The sequence below is a fragment of the Protomyctophum bolini genome (assembly GCF_963924005.1).
Source record: "Protomyctophum bolini genome assembly, chromosome: 3".
In the NCBI taxonomy this organism is placed as follows: Eukaryota; Metazoa; Chordata; class Actinopteri; order Myctophiformes; family Myctophidae; genus Protomyctophum; species Protomyctophum bolini.
In genome coordinates this window covers 45,674,361-45,691,404 of record NC_137864.1, presented here as the reverse complement: position 1 = coordinate 45,691,404, position 17,044 = coordinate 45,674,361, and the positions used below count along the sequence as shown (strand labels likewise).

The 17,044-nt window shown below is 42.0% G+C and overlaps 1 protein-coding gene across 1 annotated transcript; it reads right to left on the bottom strand.

The window, feature by feature from the left end:
* Positions 1–720: 720 nt before the first annotated feature.
* On the bottom strand, positions 721–16,073 carry stn1 (STN1 subunit of CST complex). The gene is made up of 9 exons (XM_080759282.1): positions 15,803–16,073; positions 12,768–12,863; positions 11,297–11,374; positions 10,816–10,995; positions 9,614–9,725; positions 7,757–7,907; positions 6,849–6,971; positions 4,801–4,873; positions 721–945 (listed from the first exon to the last, which is right to left on the bottom strand). Exons 1-9 carry the CDS (start codon positions 15,942–15,944, stop codon positions 788–790), a joined length of 1,113 nt encoding a protein of 370 aa, XP_080615408.1. The 5' UTR covers positions 15,945–16,073; the 3' UTR covers positions 721–787.
* Between the last annotated feature and the right edge of the window lie 971 nt (positions 16,074–17,044).

Sequence of the window (17,044 nt, the reverse complement as noted above, 5' to 3'; positions counted from 1 at the left end):
GTAAATTAGCTGATAATGCGTTGACTGGATCTTTCCAACAGTGTAATTTCTACAAAGTGATGTAGTTGAGAAGAATCCTCTTTGTGTCACAGTGAGACACTGTGTCAGCTTATGATAGATACCCATGTCCTTCTGTGTTGACTACATAGACCGTATCTTAGACCGTTCTTGACTGTCTTGTTTTGGATATCTTCACTGCTGCTGGCAGTGGTGAAATTGACGTCGATAAATTAATCGCGTTGACATGTTATGACAGCGTCTTGACATCCCCATAAAATCACTTTCTTATATTATTTGAAAGGTTGGCCAATGTTTGACCAGTTTTTATAGTATAGTTTAGTTAGTCGATTACAATTGATGCAGTAATGGTCTTTTTATTATTATATTTTTTCCTTATCGGCATTTAAAAGTGGACAACATTCGTTTTTTTCAACCAAGGTTCAGGTTTTAGGTTATTAGAGAACGTAAAAGATGAGTGTTATTATTATTTCTCATTTGCGCCTTTCTTTCGTTTTAGAGGGGCATTCGAGCATGGGGTTAAAGGTATTTTTGTTACATAACTTTTTAGCAATCTTTATTTATTTATAAAAAAAAATACATATTTAGCCCCATGCTCGAATGCCCCCCTGTCAAAAACAGCTGGAAACTTTACTGAAAACTATATATATATATATATATATATATATATATATATATATGAGAAACAAAAAAGGGGGGATATTTACTTGCGACCATAAAAATGAGTCCTGCCCCAATGTTTGGGGAAACAGTGGCGTAGAGCTCAGCATCAGATCATGGTGTAATAGTTGTCACTGGTGCTGATAATGTCACTGTTGTACTCTAGAGATCTGAGCACCAGCTCCAAGGCAGCTTTGCTCACGTTGCAGCTGTACCGCTGCCTCACGGCAGACAGGATGTGCAGGATGTGGCAACCTTTCTCCGCATCTGAACAAGACGAGAGGAAACAACCGTCAACACACAGCAGGTATTTCATGGAAAGGGAAGAAACTGAACCGAACTCAAAAATCTTCATTTTTCCAGAAATGAAAAAAAAAGAAAGAAAACGGAACATTTGTAAAACAATGCAATACTGCCTCGTCAAAGTTGGTATTGTGACTTTAAATATCGTCAATTACTTGCATGAGAGGGAAAGAGGTGGTGGAGTTAGCTGCTTTAGCGGACAGTTTGAGGGTCCACTGGAGTTAAGAGTTTTTTTTTTTAACTGATTCAATGTTTTTTTAACTAACACACAGATGTAAAGCATTCTTTTATGGGGGAATTTTGTTTTTTATCAAAAACCTCAAAAATGGTGGAAGTATGGGGAATAGCACTGATGCAAAGCATGTACATTTCTTGAATGGCATCATTTTAATAATAGGTAATCTGAATAGGAAAGAACTATGATACTGCAGGATAATGAGCATACATTTTTGTAATAATGACATGAGAATACATTACATACATGTATGTGTCTCAAATAAAATTGGGGAGACAAAAAAAAGTCTCTAAACTTGATGTTTTGCCCTACTTTATACAAAGAAGCACTTTTTTCTCACACCGTTTCAACAGCTCCGAGACTCTTTCATAGTAGGTTTAGGTTATAGTAGTTCACTGTGCTGAAGGAAGTCAAAGATTTCAAGTACGTGGGCTCATGGGTCAACTCAACCAAGTTCTGAAAGTGAGGAAGGCACTTGCCTTGCTTGGAGGGCCCTGAATCAATGGCATGACCAGTGTATGGATCTCCAACCTCCCCCGTGAAATCAAACTCAGCTTCTTCTCCGCAACGATGGAGTCTGTTCTTCTATACGGCAGTGAATGCTGGACCATGAAGCCAACCCTGCAGAAGTCTCTAAACGGGTGCTACACCAGAATGTTGCGCACAGTACTTAACATCAGCAAGAGTGTATATGTTACCAACGACATTCTGTATGAGGGAATACTAAGGGTGAGCCAGAAAATAGAAGGCAGGAGAATGAGACTAGCAGGACACTGCCAAAGGCACCAAGAATTGCCAGCCAGCAAATTGGTGCTGTGGGAACCAACACACTGGCATCGATCACGAGGACGGCCCACACTAACATACGTGCATGTACTCAAGAACGACGCAGGATCGCAAAGTACCAACAAACTGGCCAGATGTATGGAGAACTGGGATGACTGGATGGAGGGCTCGTCTGAGGACGACCTAGAGAGAGTTCATGTATAGTTATGTAGTCTTTTATTGTAGTTTCTAGAGTAGGTATAGTTGTTATTCAACACCAAACCTACTCATGGAGACTTGTATTCCTGGTGGATCTGCACGCTGCAGGACCACTATTGTTTACTCCCAAGGGCAGCTGCTCACATTGGCTCAACTTGCTGTCGGCAAACGGCCCACTGTACCGGAGGAAATAAGGAGAATGCGTCTGGGAAGCAGAGCAGGGGTGAAGCGACGGATGAAGAAACTGAGATATAAACCATACCTAAACCTTCTATCATTATGGGCAATGTGAGATCGCAGGTTAGTAAGAGATTTACGAAGGCTAAAACAGAGGAGCTAACAGCACTGGTGAGAGAACAGAGAGAATACTGTGAATGCAGTTTAATGTGTTTTACGGAGACATGGGTAAAGGGGGTTTCCGCTGATGATAACATGACCATCGAGGGCTTCATCAAGGGATATCTGTTATTACATACATCCCACCCTCTATGCACGCTGCTATCGTGAGACTACAGACTCAGTACCCTAGCTCATTCATTGCGATCTCTAGAGATTTCAATCATGTTACCCTGAGAAAAACACTACCAGCGTTCTCCCAGTTTGTGATATGTCCCACTAGACTAGGGAGAGCAACATACTGTATATGCCAATGTGAAAGAAGATTATCTCGTTTGCACAACATTTAGAAGACGCTTAATCCAGAATATATCAAACACATAGAAATAGTCAACTAGGATCATAACTTAAGTAAACTAAGAACCTAACATCTGTCTAACAGTAAAATATTTGTACAATGAAACTATAAGTAAACACTATAGAATGCTATGTCTACATAATATGCCAACTAAATTATATATTTTAGGCTTTGTATGCCCCTGCAAGGTCTGCAACTGGGATCACAACCTAGTCCACCTCCAGCCCATGTACAGTATATAAGCCTCTTGTCCAGCAGTCCACCCTGTGATCACTAGGACTGTGAAGAGATGGACACAGCAGGCTGAGGAGGCAGGACTGCTTTGAAAAACAGACTGGGGAGTTTTCTGTGACTCACAACTTGGGGACGACATTGACTTGCACACTGCATTTCAGGTTATATTAACCATTGTGTGGAGAACACTGTATCTACCAAGGAGGGTGCTGTGTTTACTGTTTTCCCAACAACAAGGCTTGGGTTACAGCCAGGTGACCTCAAGAGCCTGCAAGGAAAAGAAGAGACATTTCAGGTCGGGTAACAAGGAAGAACTGAAGCGAGTGCAGAAGGGGTGTGGAGCAGCCAGAGGAAGATTGTCGGCCAAAAGCACCACCCTCTCCTCCTCCCCCGAGCTCCTCCTCTTCGCGCTCTATTCAGCTGCCAGATGAACCCCCCCCCCCCCCCCTCACTGTAAACACCACTGACACACACAACAAGCCCCCCTCCACCACCTCCTTCATCACTACTGCTCAGGTGAAGAGAGCGTTAGGGAAACTCAAAACCAGGAAGGCTGCGGGGTCCTGAATTAGTGGTGTGAGACTGAGGGTCCTCAAAGTCTGTGCAGGGCTGCAGGCCATCTATTTAACCTGAGCCTCCATCTGGAAACGGTCGCACCAATGCGGAAAACATCTTGCCTGGTACCAGTACCAAAGAATAAGAATCCCAGTGTTCTGAATGACTTTAGACCGATGGCCTTGACCTCCCACATAATGAAGACAATGGAAAGACTGGTGCTTGCACACATGAGGCCCCTGGTGAAGGCATACTTTAGTCTGACCCCCTGCAGTTTGCCTACCAGTGTGGAGGATGCCATCATCTACCTGCTACACAGAGCAGATAGATAAGCCTGGCAGCGCACCGTGAGAGTCATGTTTATTTGTTTAGTTCTTCAGTGCTTTTAACACAACACAGCCCTGAGTCACTACTTGCGGATAAGCTGCCAAGGATGCACGTGGAGTCTGTGGACTCTCCCATTGTTTCCTGGATTACAAACTACCTGAGAAACAGGCCAGTTTGTGCGGCTGCAGGGATGTGTGTCCGACTGGGTTATTTGGGAGGGGGTAGTATCAGTTCAGTACTGTATGCGGTGGTGTTCTGAGGGGTAGTATCAAGGAAGACGACAGCAGGAGGATATGAGTAGTAGGCTTATGAAGAAAGCTGGTTCTGTCCTTGGTACCCCCTGCTTGGATACTGTGGTGGCCACTAGCAGGATGATGACTAAACTCCTGGCCATCACGGACAATCCCTCTCATCCCATACACACGACACTGTGGCAGGGAAGAAAGGCTCCTTTAGCACAGACTGTTACACCAAAGTTGCAAGAAGAAGCACTATAGGAGATCTTTTCCTGCCTGCAGCAATTCCTCATCTGGCTGGCTTGGTCAGGCTGATTAGGATGGAGGATGTGAGATGCCAGCCATCAGACTCTTAGGAGTCATTGTTTTACATTGTAGGTTGACTATGCTTAGATGCCTATTTTAGATGTTTATTTCTTTATTATAATGTGTTTTTATTGATGTCTCTATGCTGCTGTAGCATCTTCATTTCCCCTCAGGGATGAATAAAGTACCTATACCTACACACCCACCGATTAACCAATATTGTCTTAGCAGAAAGTAATCTGTCTTACATTTCTCTCTCCTCGAGTCTTCTCTAATAATGTCTTTAGTGGCCATGAGTAGGTCCTTGTCCTGCTCAGTCACCTGAAGGACAAACGCATTCATGAATAACTATCCTCACAATACAACAACACAGTTCAAATCAATCCAGGTATGCTGGAGCAGTGGTTTTCAACCCGTTTCATTCCAAGGCTATTATTCATTTGTCTTTTGTGCCACGGACCACCAATTGATGAAATTTAGCCTCTCAGACCCAAAACGAAATAATATTTTGTTATCGTTGGATAAGATTTGATCTACAATTGCATGCTTTTGGCAAACGTTTATCAAAATAACAATCCTACATTCTCTAATGAAGTAATGCAGATGTTTAACAATAATGTAAGCGTAAAATGGAACCAAATGGACCCGCAAGGAGAGCGTTTTACGCTCTCAAGAGTTAAATATCTATAAGGGTCTATTTGGTACCAACTCTCCATCAGTCAGCTGGGGACCACCTGGAGCCCTCTCAAGGACCACTGGTGGTCCCCGGACCACTGGTTGAGAACCACTGTGCTAGAGCAAAGATACCAAGGATTTGTCAGAGAAAGCAAGCTCAGAACTCATAGGATGGCCGTGGGCAGTTCAGAAACCAGTTCAGAACTCATAGGATGGCCGTGGGCAGTTCAGAAACCAGTTCAGAACTCATAGGATGGCCGTGGGCAGTTCAGAAACCAGTTCAGAACTCATAGGATGGCCGTGGGCAGTTCAGAAACCGCTCCACCAGTGTCATTGTTAGGCATTGTTTTTTAACCCATTCTGACCTGGCACCCATTTTGGTGTTAGCATCATGTTATGCTTTAGCTATTGAAAAATAGCAGATCTACAAGCTCATATCGCGCCACCGAGTGGCGCGATACGAGCTTGTAGGTCTGCTATTTTTGAAAAATTCGAAGAACGACTGACATTTTTAGAATCTGATCTCAGGTCAGAATGGGTTCATCAGACCAGTGTGTGTCCCGTGGAAACCTCGTATGAATCTGATCTCAGGTCAGAATGGGTTAAAGAAGTTTCTTTGAAAAGATATTTAGATTTGTATTATCGTGAGAACGATGGCTTCCATTATCGCATTGCAGCTTTTCAGTAACAGAAAGCCTGCCGTTTCTATTAGCTTGGATTCCCCATCGATGATGTCACTGGTGGACGGGTTTCTGAGCTACCCACAGCCCTCCCATGAGACACAGGCCGAGTAGAAAAAACGTGCGGGAATTTTATCATGAACATTAGTGAGGACCAATTATATGAACGTAGGTTGGAAAGTGGTGATGTGGCCCTTTAACCCATTTTGGGGCGGGAACCCCATTTTGGTGTTTTAAAGCATTATGTTATACTTTAGCTATTGAAAAATAGCAGATCTACAAGCTCATAGCGTGGCATCGAGTGCCGCGCTACAAGCTTGTAGGTCTGCTATTTTTGAAAAATCGTGACAATGTGCCTCAAATCTTTGAATATATATTATTACAGAGTGAACATTTTAACTCAAATCTTTGCTTCTGGGGACAACATATTTTCAGTTGGGGGACACTGATATAGACACATAGGTATTTTAGAAAACTGTTCGACGTCAGGCCTAAATAGGTTAAAGGCTATTGCCGCTTTCCACATAATTCATTATGTCGATATGATTTTTCAAATGTCTGTATTGTGGATTCAATGTACTACTTCTCCCTCCGCTTTCAAGCTCTGCTCATCCCAATTCCAGGCGGATGTACAGATGCACTAACCATTCGCTGCCAGGCAAAGACGTTGGTTTTGACACGACCCCCGGCCCCATATAACTACAGTACAGGTTACACACACTTAAAGAGTATATTGATCTGCCGTGGCACCATCCTACTTAACTTTACTCTAGAACCTAAACCTTTTTCATTTCAAGGACCCCCAGCGCGATGTGCATGATGTCACCACAGGCCATTTCATATAACGTTTATCTCCAGGACCGCAATCTATCTACACAGCAAAATCCTCTTGTGTTATTTAACTCAGGGATTGTACACATGATGGAACCAAATGGACTCACATGGTAGACTTTGTCCTGGGACTTGACTTTAAGGAACACACGGCCCTCGTCCTGTAGAATCTGCAGGGCCTCTTGGAGAAGCTGCCGCAGCTGCTGGCTCACTGATGGACCTGCCACTGGCTCCTTAAAGCAGACCATACGGGGAGAGCAGAGCAACACCCACTTGGAGGTTAAACGTGTAAATATCCCTTCAGATATGGTGCATAGCAGTTAAAAGGTAGGGTAAGTGATGTCTTCCTGTTAAAATAAGTATGAAATAGCTCTATATTCAGATTGATACTAATCATCCTTGCTATTTGCTATTGCTATTGCTGTTTGTTCAGTAATAGGGGAGGCGTCTCCCCGTCTCTCCCGCTGTAGTTAAAAGAAAATAAAGCTTATTTTATACATATATAGTCGCTCCGTCGCTTATGTCGTCTTACATCAGTATATTATAATATTTAATGTGCAAGCATTTACTCACCCACTAGATGGCAGCTGTGACACCCCCTGGCCCCTGTAGTTGGTGTATTTTATTACATGCGAATGCGATGAGTCAAATAGGTTTAGATTGTATAAACTGTTACCGACGTGCCTTTACTTTTTGTTATGAGTTATGAGTTGAGATGTAGTTATAACTATACGAGCAGAGGTCTCTCTGCTGCCTCCAGGTGGGCAGGGTGTCCTCGACGCAAGGTACGCAATGCAAGCAATATGGTTGCATAGGCTCGGGATCAGATCTCAACCTGACGGAACGAGACAGACCACGTAACTGACGCGACGCAAGGGAGAAAATTATCTCACCCTCCGTTGCGTATGTATTCTTGCGTCGATTACGTTCGACTCTGCAAGGTACTTATAAGATTAAACAGCGCTCTTTCAAAAACCCAACTGTTGAACTGTAAACAGAACTGATGGTGGAGGAGTACCTGGCTTGTTGACGCGGTCAGAGGCTCACTGGGGAACAGTGGTTGCAACAGGTCCACAACATCCAAGGTTCGAAACCGGCTCACCACATTATCATTGAGGAAGCTTTTCAAGATGCCCGTCGCCTTCCCCAAGCGACTGGTAACAGAGGCCCTGTGAAATCAACAAATGAGACAATTTAAAGCGAAATTAGTTGGAAGTGGTAAATGGTTTTGGAAAAGAATAATGTTGAGATTGTTTTGTCTATATCACGCTTTTGACTTTTGTGCAGGGTCCAGTTTCCAATTGCAGCCACCTGCAAGTACTCTTTGAGAGTGTTTTTTGAAGGAGTCTAGGGATTCACATTTCTTAATGGCCGTTGGTAGGGCGTTCCACATTTTAGTGGCATACAGGTAGGAGCAAACACGGACACATGACAGTTGATTTAAGAATGAATCCACATGCTGTGTACAGTAGATCAGTGGTTCACAACCTTTTCTGGACCAGGGCTCATTTGTATATCTTGAAAGTGCCCAGTTGCCACGTCATTACCATGTCATTATTATTTTATTTAATTTTTTTGGGGGGGGGGGCTTTATGCCTTTATTGATAGGGTACGATTTGAGAGTATGACCTCAATGTATGAGACCCGGGTACTCAGGAAGGGGAAAGCCATTACTAGGGACAACACACACCCGTTACACAGCCAATACCATCTTTTACCATCAGGGCGACGGTATATGGTACCTTCCCTGCAGGCTAGGGCCTCAAGATCGTTTGTTCCCATAAGTATAGGACTTGTGAACAAGCAGGCCCCCGTCTCAGTTCCGTGCATAAAGTGTGATGTGATGCCTCTTGGAACTATGACTGGTGGCCTTCTGTTGGCACTGTTTCTTTATTGTCTATGTACTGTGTGATCTGTTTGTTTGCATGTTTTATGTATATCCTGATGACTGCTGTGCACAAAACACATTTCCGAAAGGACAAATAAAGTATCTATCTATCTATCTAGTAGTTTGACAGGAAAGGGGAGAGGCATGGGTGGGGAAGACGCTCGGCCGTCCCAGGCAGTCATTCATTTCTAAAAATATTATCGTTAAAATCTTAGTGTTTTGCAAATGATTTGGGGGCCCACTTATGGTATCATCACAGCACACAGGTTGAGAATCGCGGGTCTATATAAAGAGGACAACATTAAGCATAATGGACTTCAGCTAGCTAATATCTCTACACCACGCTGTGTGGTAATCCGTGCTCTACGGTGGACTCGAGTCGTGCCATTTTCCCCCTAACAGCTTCCAGTGAAGACGTTTAGTGTCACAGTCAGGGTCTAATTGTTGTTTCAGAGGCCACTGCACACTTGCACCCACCCTGCCAAGAACAATTTCTGAAGGGGGAAACACTGGACTGTGTCATTGTCTTGAGGTGATAACCAGGAGTTTGCACAGCTCTGTAGTGTAGCAGCGCAGGCGTTCCAAAATTGCAGAGAATCTAAACATTACTTTGGTGTCTCCCCAGGAGCCAAAACGTAAAAAAATTTATTATGAATTAACCACTTGTGCACTATTTATTTTACCTATTTTGGGCAGGAACCCCTTTTGGTGTTAGCATTATGTTATGCTTTACCTATTGAAAAATAGCAGATCTACAAGCTCATAGGTCTGCTATTTTTGAAAAATCGAAGAACCACTGACATAGAAACATAGCTTTTTCAGAAAACTCAGGATGCAAGACATTTTTTTAATCCGGTCAAAATGGGTTAATAATTTCCATTTTTGAAAAACGCAAAAAAAAAAAGGGGCACATTTACTCGCAAAACAGAACCTGACCAACGAACCCCCGGTAGGTAGTGTGAGTGTAATGCTGCTATTAAACGGTACCCTGCGGCGCTGGTCTGCAGTTGGAAGGGCTTGTCATAGCATTCTCTGTACAGCTGGGGAGCCTCCATCATCCAGGCTATCTGTGCCGCCATCACCGGGTCATTCACTTTATCTGGGAAACGCACATGGTCAGATAAACACATGATTAATAGACTAAGGATAGAGGTGACATGTAGTGTAATATGAAATGTGCTTGCGAGGAGAACACTGTAAGCACAAGGGTTAACCTTACCATACTGTAAAATAAATGGTCTGTATGAGTGTGTGTGTGTGTGTGTGTGTGTGTGTGTGTGTTGTCACATAGAATAATAATCAGAAAAGAGTATACCGGTAGTCTGTGCCAGTGACAGTCTGTATTGCCAGACAGTATCTGTAAAATTAATTAAGGCGTATCAGTCACTCACCGTCTGAATCATCATTTACACTGTGACGAAACATACTGCATCTACGTACTACAGTATATTCAGAAGATGAAGTTGTAGAGTAGAATAGCCTACATGGCATGACGTTTAGTATTTGGTCCTGAGGACTACAGATGCACTTCCTTGTAGGGATGGGAATTATCGATCAATGGATAAATAATTTAATTATGAGTTCTTATGATAAGCTTATTGATTGATTGATTAACCGGTTAATTGATAAGCAGCATTACTTATTTTTTTGAGAATCTTAATTTCCCTCAATGTCTATAAAATCTACACTTTGCTTTTGATATACAGAAAGAATACAAAAGGCACATTATATTCCTTAATCAAATAGTTATTTGACCATTTGTGATACAGGGCCAGGCAATGGCATCTTTGTATGAGAAATAGATTAAAATTTCTGTCACATCACATGCAAAAGCAGAGACGTTTCGATTAATTTGATTAGTTATTAACTGTTAAATTTAACCGACTAATTTCTTAACGGCGATCAATCGATTAACATCCCTAGTTCCTTGCCTACCACATGAATCCCAGCGTCCATGTTGTAGCTATGTCATAATAGGTGAACTTTCAGCGACATTAGCCAATCAACAACCTAACAGCGTGCCATTTTGTGAGATTGTAGTGTGTCTATTTTGGCCGAATACATTGAGTGTAAGTGTGGGGAAAAAAGGGAGGTTACCAAGTACTACAGACCCCTGGGGGAAGGAACCCAGTCAACGACGTACAGTGTATAGGGGTTCAAGTGGTAGGTAAACAATCCTCTCCACTCACAGTAGGTCGAGGCCATGATCTCTCTCTCCGATCGCCTGGAGGTCTTGAGTGTCCCTCGCACCCGCAGCAGCTCTCCTATCTCCAGCCTGGAGCTGTCCAGCTGGGCCTGTTTCAGTGCTTCCAGCGCTGTGACGGGATTGAAGCCTCCGGGAGCGCCGCCAGCCATGACCCCTGCTTCCGCTGGACGTGCAGTGCAACAACATATGACATAGAGTATACAATTTATACTACTACTGATTTTTGATACAGGCCTAAATATCACCCATGTCGGTACCTACGGTAGTAACAGTACACACATACAAGCAATATGCCACAATTAAATTATTGCCTAATCGCTATTATTTAAGATAATCACATTATTCTTTTTGCACAATCGTTTCCATGTTGAAAAATTCATTCATGTTTCCAATACAAGGTGCCACAGACCTAACACGCAATCACACCCACAAGCACATCACATGATGAAAGCACAGTCACTCACAATTTCCCAGATCTCCCTGTTCTGTCCACTTCTCATTCTTCCAGCAAAGACAAGTTATAACACCTGTTCCATCATCCACTGGAGAGAGACGGATAAACACAGATGGTCAACATTGAGTTTCTAGCAAGATTATTATTATATGTTGAATTTCTCATTAGAAAAGGTGTGTGTAATAAATCTCAACATCATACCATTTAAAACAAAAATGCATTTGCTGTAGTTAAAAAAAGCAAGATAGAGTTCAAATACTAGGCTTATGTAGAAAATACAGGATATTTACTCCTGTAGAATATAAAGGCAATTTTCTTTTTTTTTTGCAAATCCTCATTAACTAAAATGTTTTTGTTTACCTTTCAACCAGGGGGGCAGTCAGACAGATATTTTGTGAAGCCACAAGGAAATCGGGATTTCCTGAAAGTTCATATAATGGCCTGTTGTGGCGCTGTCATTGGGCCCAAAAAAACCCATAGCCCCATAGAAGTCCATGTATTTGGGCCCAACTTCACCAGACTGTATTACCTTAATAAAGATGGTCATGAATACTTTCTGCTTCCAGTCACTAGTTTAAAGTCTCATTTCTAATGTCATAATATTCTTTTTGGAAAATTATGGTCCCATTTATAAAAAAAATGACCATAGAGTCGCGTATGTTCTGAGGGGCGTGGCTACCGTTACAGTCTATGATCGGGATTCCCCACCCACTCGAGTCAAAATAAAAACCAACTAAGAAGAAGGGGGGGGGGAAGTCCCGCCTCGTTGTCTGGGCCAGCCAATGGGCCAGCTGGGCCCAAACGGATCTAGAAAGATGGCGATGTACAATTCAAGGACTGACAGGCTTCGTTTCACGTTCATGTTAGACCCGGGGAACGCTTTGTCCATATTTTTTACAGTCAACTGTTTTTTTTTGTTATTTCATCGAACTATAAATGCACCAAGTCTGTAATCCACGTAACTCGAGAACCGTTTGCCCCACCGACTTCCAATTTGACACACGGACACACAGTGTTGAGTCGGTCGGACCCACGGTTGTCCAGTGGGCCAGACTCCATATTTGGTCATGCCTGACAAAGAACTGTTCTGACATCATTCTGACGTCTGCATGGACTCCATATTGGCATTAAATGACGTTTGCACAGATCTGAGAGTGCGGATGCACCGTACTCACTTACAGTGTATATTGAAAGGTAAACACAAAAGGTTGGAGATGACAACAGCGTTATACTAAGTTACTAACTAGAATCTAGTATAACACTGATGTCATCTCCAGCCGTTTGAAAGGCAGAGATAACAGAGATAATCTAGTTACTAGATTATTATATTTTCTCTGCCTTTCAAAACATCTGTCTTAGACCCGATGAAGGTATTATGGTATTAAACTCCTGCAAGCTACAGCAGTTTGTAGAACCTCTTAATTCTTCAGCATTATGTTAATGTTTCAGGTGTACACATTTCCTAATCTGAGCCATATTACCTCCATAACAGAAGAAATCTTCTCTCTCCTTCTTGAATACGACTGTTCCAAGAACATCAACTTTGTAGATTGGATGCGAGTTGTACAGGTAGATACCTGTGTGAGCAAAGATAGCACATGCAAAATATGCATTTACACCTCAAGACAAAGTTAAAATATGGATATAAGAGGTTTCTGCCCAACAGCAACGATCTACGTAGCTTGGACTAAAATACTGTTAACCACTTAAGCCTGTGTTGTGAGATACTGTATTTGTGCTTTAAGTGATTTGTCTATAATTACAAGCAAACAAGTGTAATTTACATAGTTCATTTTCTCTATAGCCTTATTCACGGTAATACAGTATATTTAGGCCCAAGTGATCCCACTTTCATCCATTTACTTTTATTTGTCCTTTTTAGCCTCTGTCTCTCCAAAGAACAGTGCAGTTCTATGGAACTTGAGGATGGAAATAGCCTACATTTAGCAATTCCTGCATTTCCAATATGTTTTAGCTGAGCAGTAATTGGCCATAGCTATCCAATGACATAAAAAAAAGGAAAACACATTTAAAGGTGTATAGGTTTATAGCATTTGTCTACTATTTTTATTTTTATTTCCTGAGTTGATGTTTGGCAACACATACTGTAATGTCCAATTGTTTGTCTTATTGCTTTCTGTATGTCTTTGTCTATTCTAAAAACTGAAAGCCTTGCTGGAGACAGTGTGGCCACAAGGGGGCAGGCCACGCTCATATTTTCTGGTCTTGTCCTAAAATTCAGAAATACTGGCAGGATATCCACTCCACCTTGGAGACCATTCTGTGTTTTGAGATACCTCTGTCTGTTTCTTTTCTACTGTTGGGAAATATCCCTGAAGAGTTTCTAATACATGATAAATATTTAATCAAGATCCTCTTAGCATCAAGTAAAAAAGCAATCACACGACGCTGGTGCCAACAGGACCCACCAACGAAGGATCAATGGATGGACATTATTGAGGAACTGTATACTATGGAAAAACCAACATTCATACTGAGACTACAAGAGGATAAATTCTATAAAAAGTGGGAAAAGTGGAATCTCTTCTCTCAGCCTAGCGATATTGCAATAGGATTTCATTGAATGTTTTTTGTAATGAAAAATGCAGCCTATTTTTCTTTTACTTTTTGTCTTTTTCTTTCCGTATAGTCTTGTTAGTTGTGTTTTCTTGTCTGTTCTTCCTTCAATAAAAAATAAATAAATAAATAAACTGAAAAAGGTGTATAGGTTTCAGGGAAATGAAATGATCCAGTAATGTCAGTGATGAACTTGAAGTGTCACTCCCCGGATTAACTGAAACACCTTCTATGCATGCTTTGATGATAAAATCCCCAGAAATGGATATGCAAATGAGCAAGGCCCCCTGCCCAGTGGAAATATTCAGGGCAGAAAGATGTGAGTAAATCCTTCAAAAGGACGAATCCACTGAAGTCATCTGGTCCACTCCAGTGTGTGTGTGTGTGTGTGTGTGTGTGTGTGTGTGTGTGTGTGTGTGTGTGTGTGTGTGTAACTGTGTACACACTTGTATAACTGTTATTTTCAACAACAACAAAAAATAAAATATATATTATATATAATTATTACTTGCACAAGCAGAGCGTGCAAGTATTGCGATCGGCTGGGTATGTGAGTATGGCGGTGTACTCCACCTGCCAATAAGGTACAGCTGGGTATGTATGTCGGTATATTCTTTTTTACTATTACACATTATTACTAGTAGTATTTTACTTGTACTATATATATATATTCGTTTTATTATAACCTTCAGTGTGAGTGTGTGTGTGTGTGTGTGTGTGTGTGTGTGTGTGTGTGTGTGTGTGTGTGTGTGTGTGTGTGTGTGTGTGTGCCCATGTGTGTGTGCGTGCATGTGTGTGCTGTGCCTGCCTGCCTGTAAATGTGTGTAACTATATTGAGTTGAGTGTGTGAAGCAGGAAAAGCAGGGCTTTTGGTGAAAAGGGGCCCCAGGGCCCACTTGAAAAAGAGATGGAAATCGCAATGTGATTTAACCTGGTTAAATAAAGGGGAAAATAATAAAGCATTAACCCATTCTGACCGGGCACCCATGACCGGGCACTGGTGCCCGGCATTCTGACCGGGCACCGAGTGGCGCGCTACGAGCTTGTAGGTCTGCTATTTTAGAAAAATCGAAGAACGACTGACATGTTTTAGAATCTGATCTCAGGTCAGAATGGGTTAATCAGACCAGTGTGTGTCCAGTGGAAACCTCGTATGAATCTGATCTCAGGTCAGAATGGGTTAAACAATACTTAAAACGGCAAGCGCAGCACAATACCAGGCCTGCCAGCCATGCAGCAGGACCTGTATGTATGCCCAGGGGAGTATAGTATAGTAGAGGCAGAATGCTCAGGGAATCTGTGTACAGCAGAGAGAGAGAGAGAGAGCATCAGGCAGGGGCAGAAACTCTGTGGGTTCAGAGGCGCAAATGAACCCACTGGCCACTGAAATTTCCCTTCCCAAGTGGTCATGTTGTCATGCACGTACTAGTCACATACCTTTACGGGTACGGGGGTTCATTAGCAAACTACCACGCTGGGGGGGGGGGGGGGGAATCATGGCTGTGATTGATTGATTAAATCTTCATTGAATTCATTGAATCAATGAATTCCGGACTTTCACTTATAACAAGGACCTTTCTGATTGATTGATTGATTGAATCAATCAATCAGAAAGGTCCTTGTGGTCTTGTTTCCATTCAGTTCCTGGGTAAGGTATAAGTACTTTTGATGCTAATACTTTTGTACCTTTACTCAAGTAAATTAAGTAAATGAATTCCGGACTTTCACTTATAACAAACAGAGGCATCATGTCTACATTGCAGTATTGATAACTTTGAAAATGAAATGTCAGTCGTTTTTTTGACAGCCCTGATGTATGTACACATAGTACCTCCCTTAGCCCCGCGAGTCAGAACCCAATGGTAGTAAAGTTTCTGACATTTGGGTCGGCACGATAGAATGAGCTGACCAAGGGGGTCCCGAGAGGGGCTAACAGTACCTGTGACCTGACAGGACTCCTTCATGGTCAGGATGTCGCACACATACAGCCGGCTGAAGGCGCAGAACGCTGGATCCAAGCCCCACAGAATGGAGGGGGGTTCTTCCAGTACTGCTGCGGGTTCACTGGCTTGTTGCTGCATGTCATCATCTTCACGGGAACATAAAACACATTATTTACTGACTTATGCTTACTTAATTACTTACGGCTGGTTAGCTAAAGTTAAGTTACTTCGCTGTTTTTGTCCTAATGTTGTTGAACAGCTATGTTTTGAAGAGCTGCCTCTGTTATTATCATAGAGTTATATAAATGAGGGTTATTCTCCCGGTGAATGTTTTGAATTCAACACGCACTACGCACATCTGTCAAGTAAAAACAAACAGTAAACTACCGGTCGGTCACGTGATGTGTCGTATTTCCGCTTTAAAAAATATATATATCTATTATTTTAGTTTAATATAATTCTACACTATATCATAATCTCTAAATCTCTAAAAATGTATAGATAAATTTAACATAGTGATACTATTTTCTATTTTTTGTTTAATTTTGTTTATTTTATTCCAGGTCTCTGAGTGTGGCTCAGTCTGCGCATGCGTTTCGCAGGGGCGTGTGGGAAATGCAGTTCCAGCAACACATTAATCCAGTGGTTCTCAAAGTGGGCTCTGGGGACCCCCAGGGGTCCTTTGGGTGTCTCCAGGGGGCCCTCGGGTCGCTTAATTAATGCAGCATCGGCATCACAATCATTTTAAACACCTTATCCATTTACAAACATGGCCATTCAATAGAAAAGCAGATCTACAAGCTCACAGCTTGTAGACTCAATGGCCAAATGCATATACATTTGGGCGTCCTTGAAATGTAAAAGTTTGAGAACCAGTGCCATAATCAATATCCCGAACTTTTATTTTTTGATGAATTGAACAATGTGGACCCTGTTGTAAACAAGTGTAATGCTTAATTGGGTCGTCCAAAACAATAACTCATGCATAAGTGATGGAAGAACTCAAGAACTTGAAGATGTATAGCTTTACTCTGTTACTAAAAGTGTAACTAAAAGTACAGAAGTATTGACTTCAAAATACAGTACCAAAGTAAAATAACTAAAATAATATATATGTATAGGCCTATTAAACTACAGTTTTTCACCTTTGTGTTGTATGTTTTTGCCTCTGAGATGCATGTAGTGGAGTGGAGTAGTAAGTAAAAAGCATAGCAAAATGGACATGCTCAAATAATAAT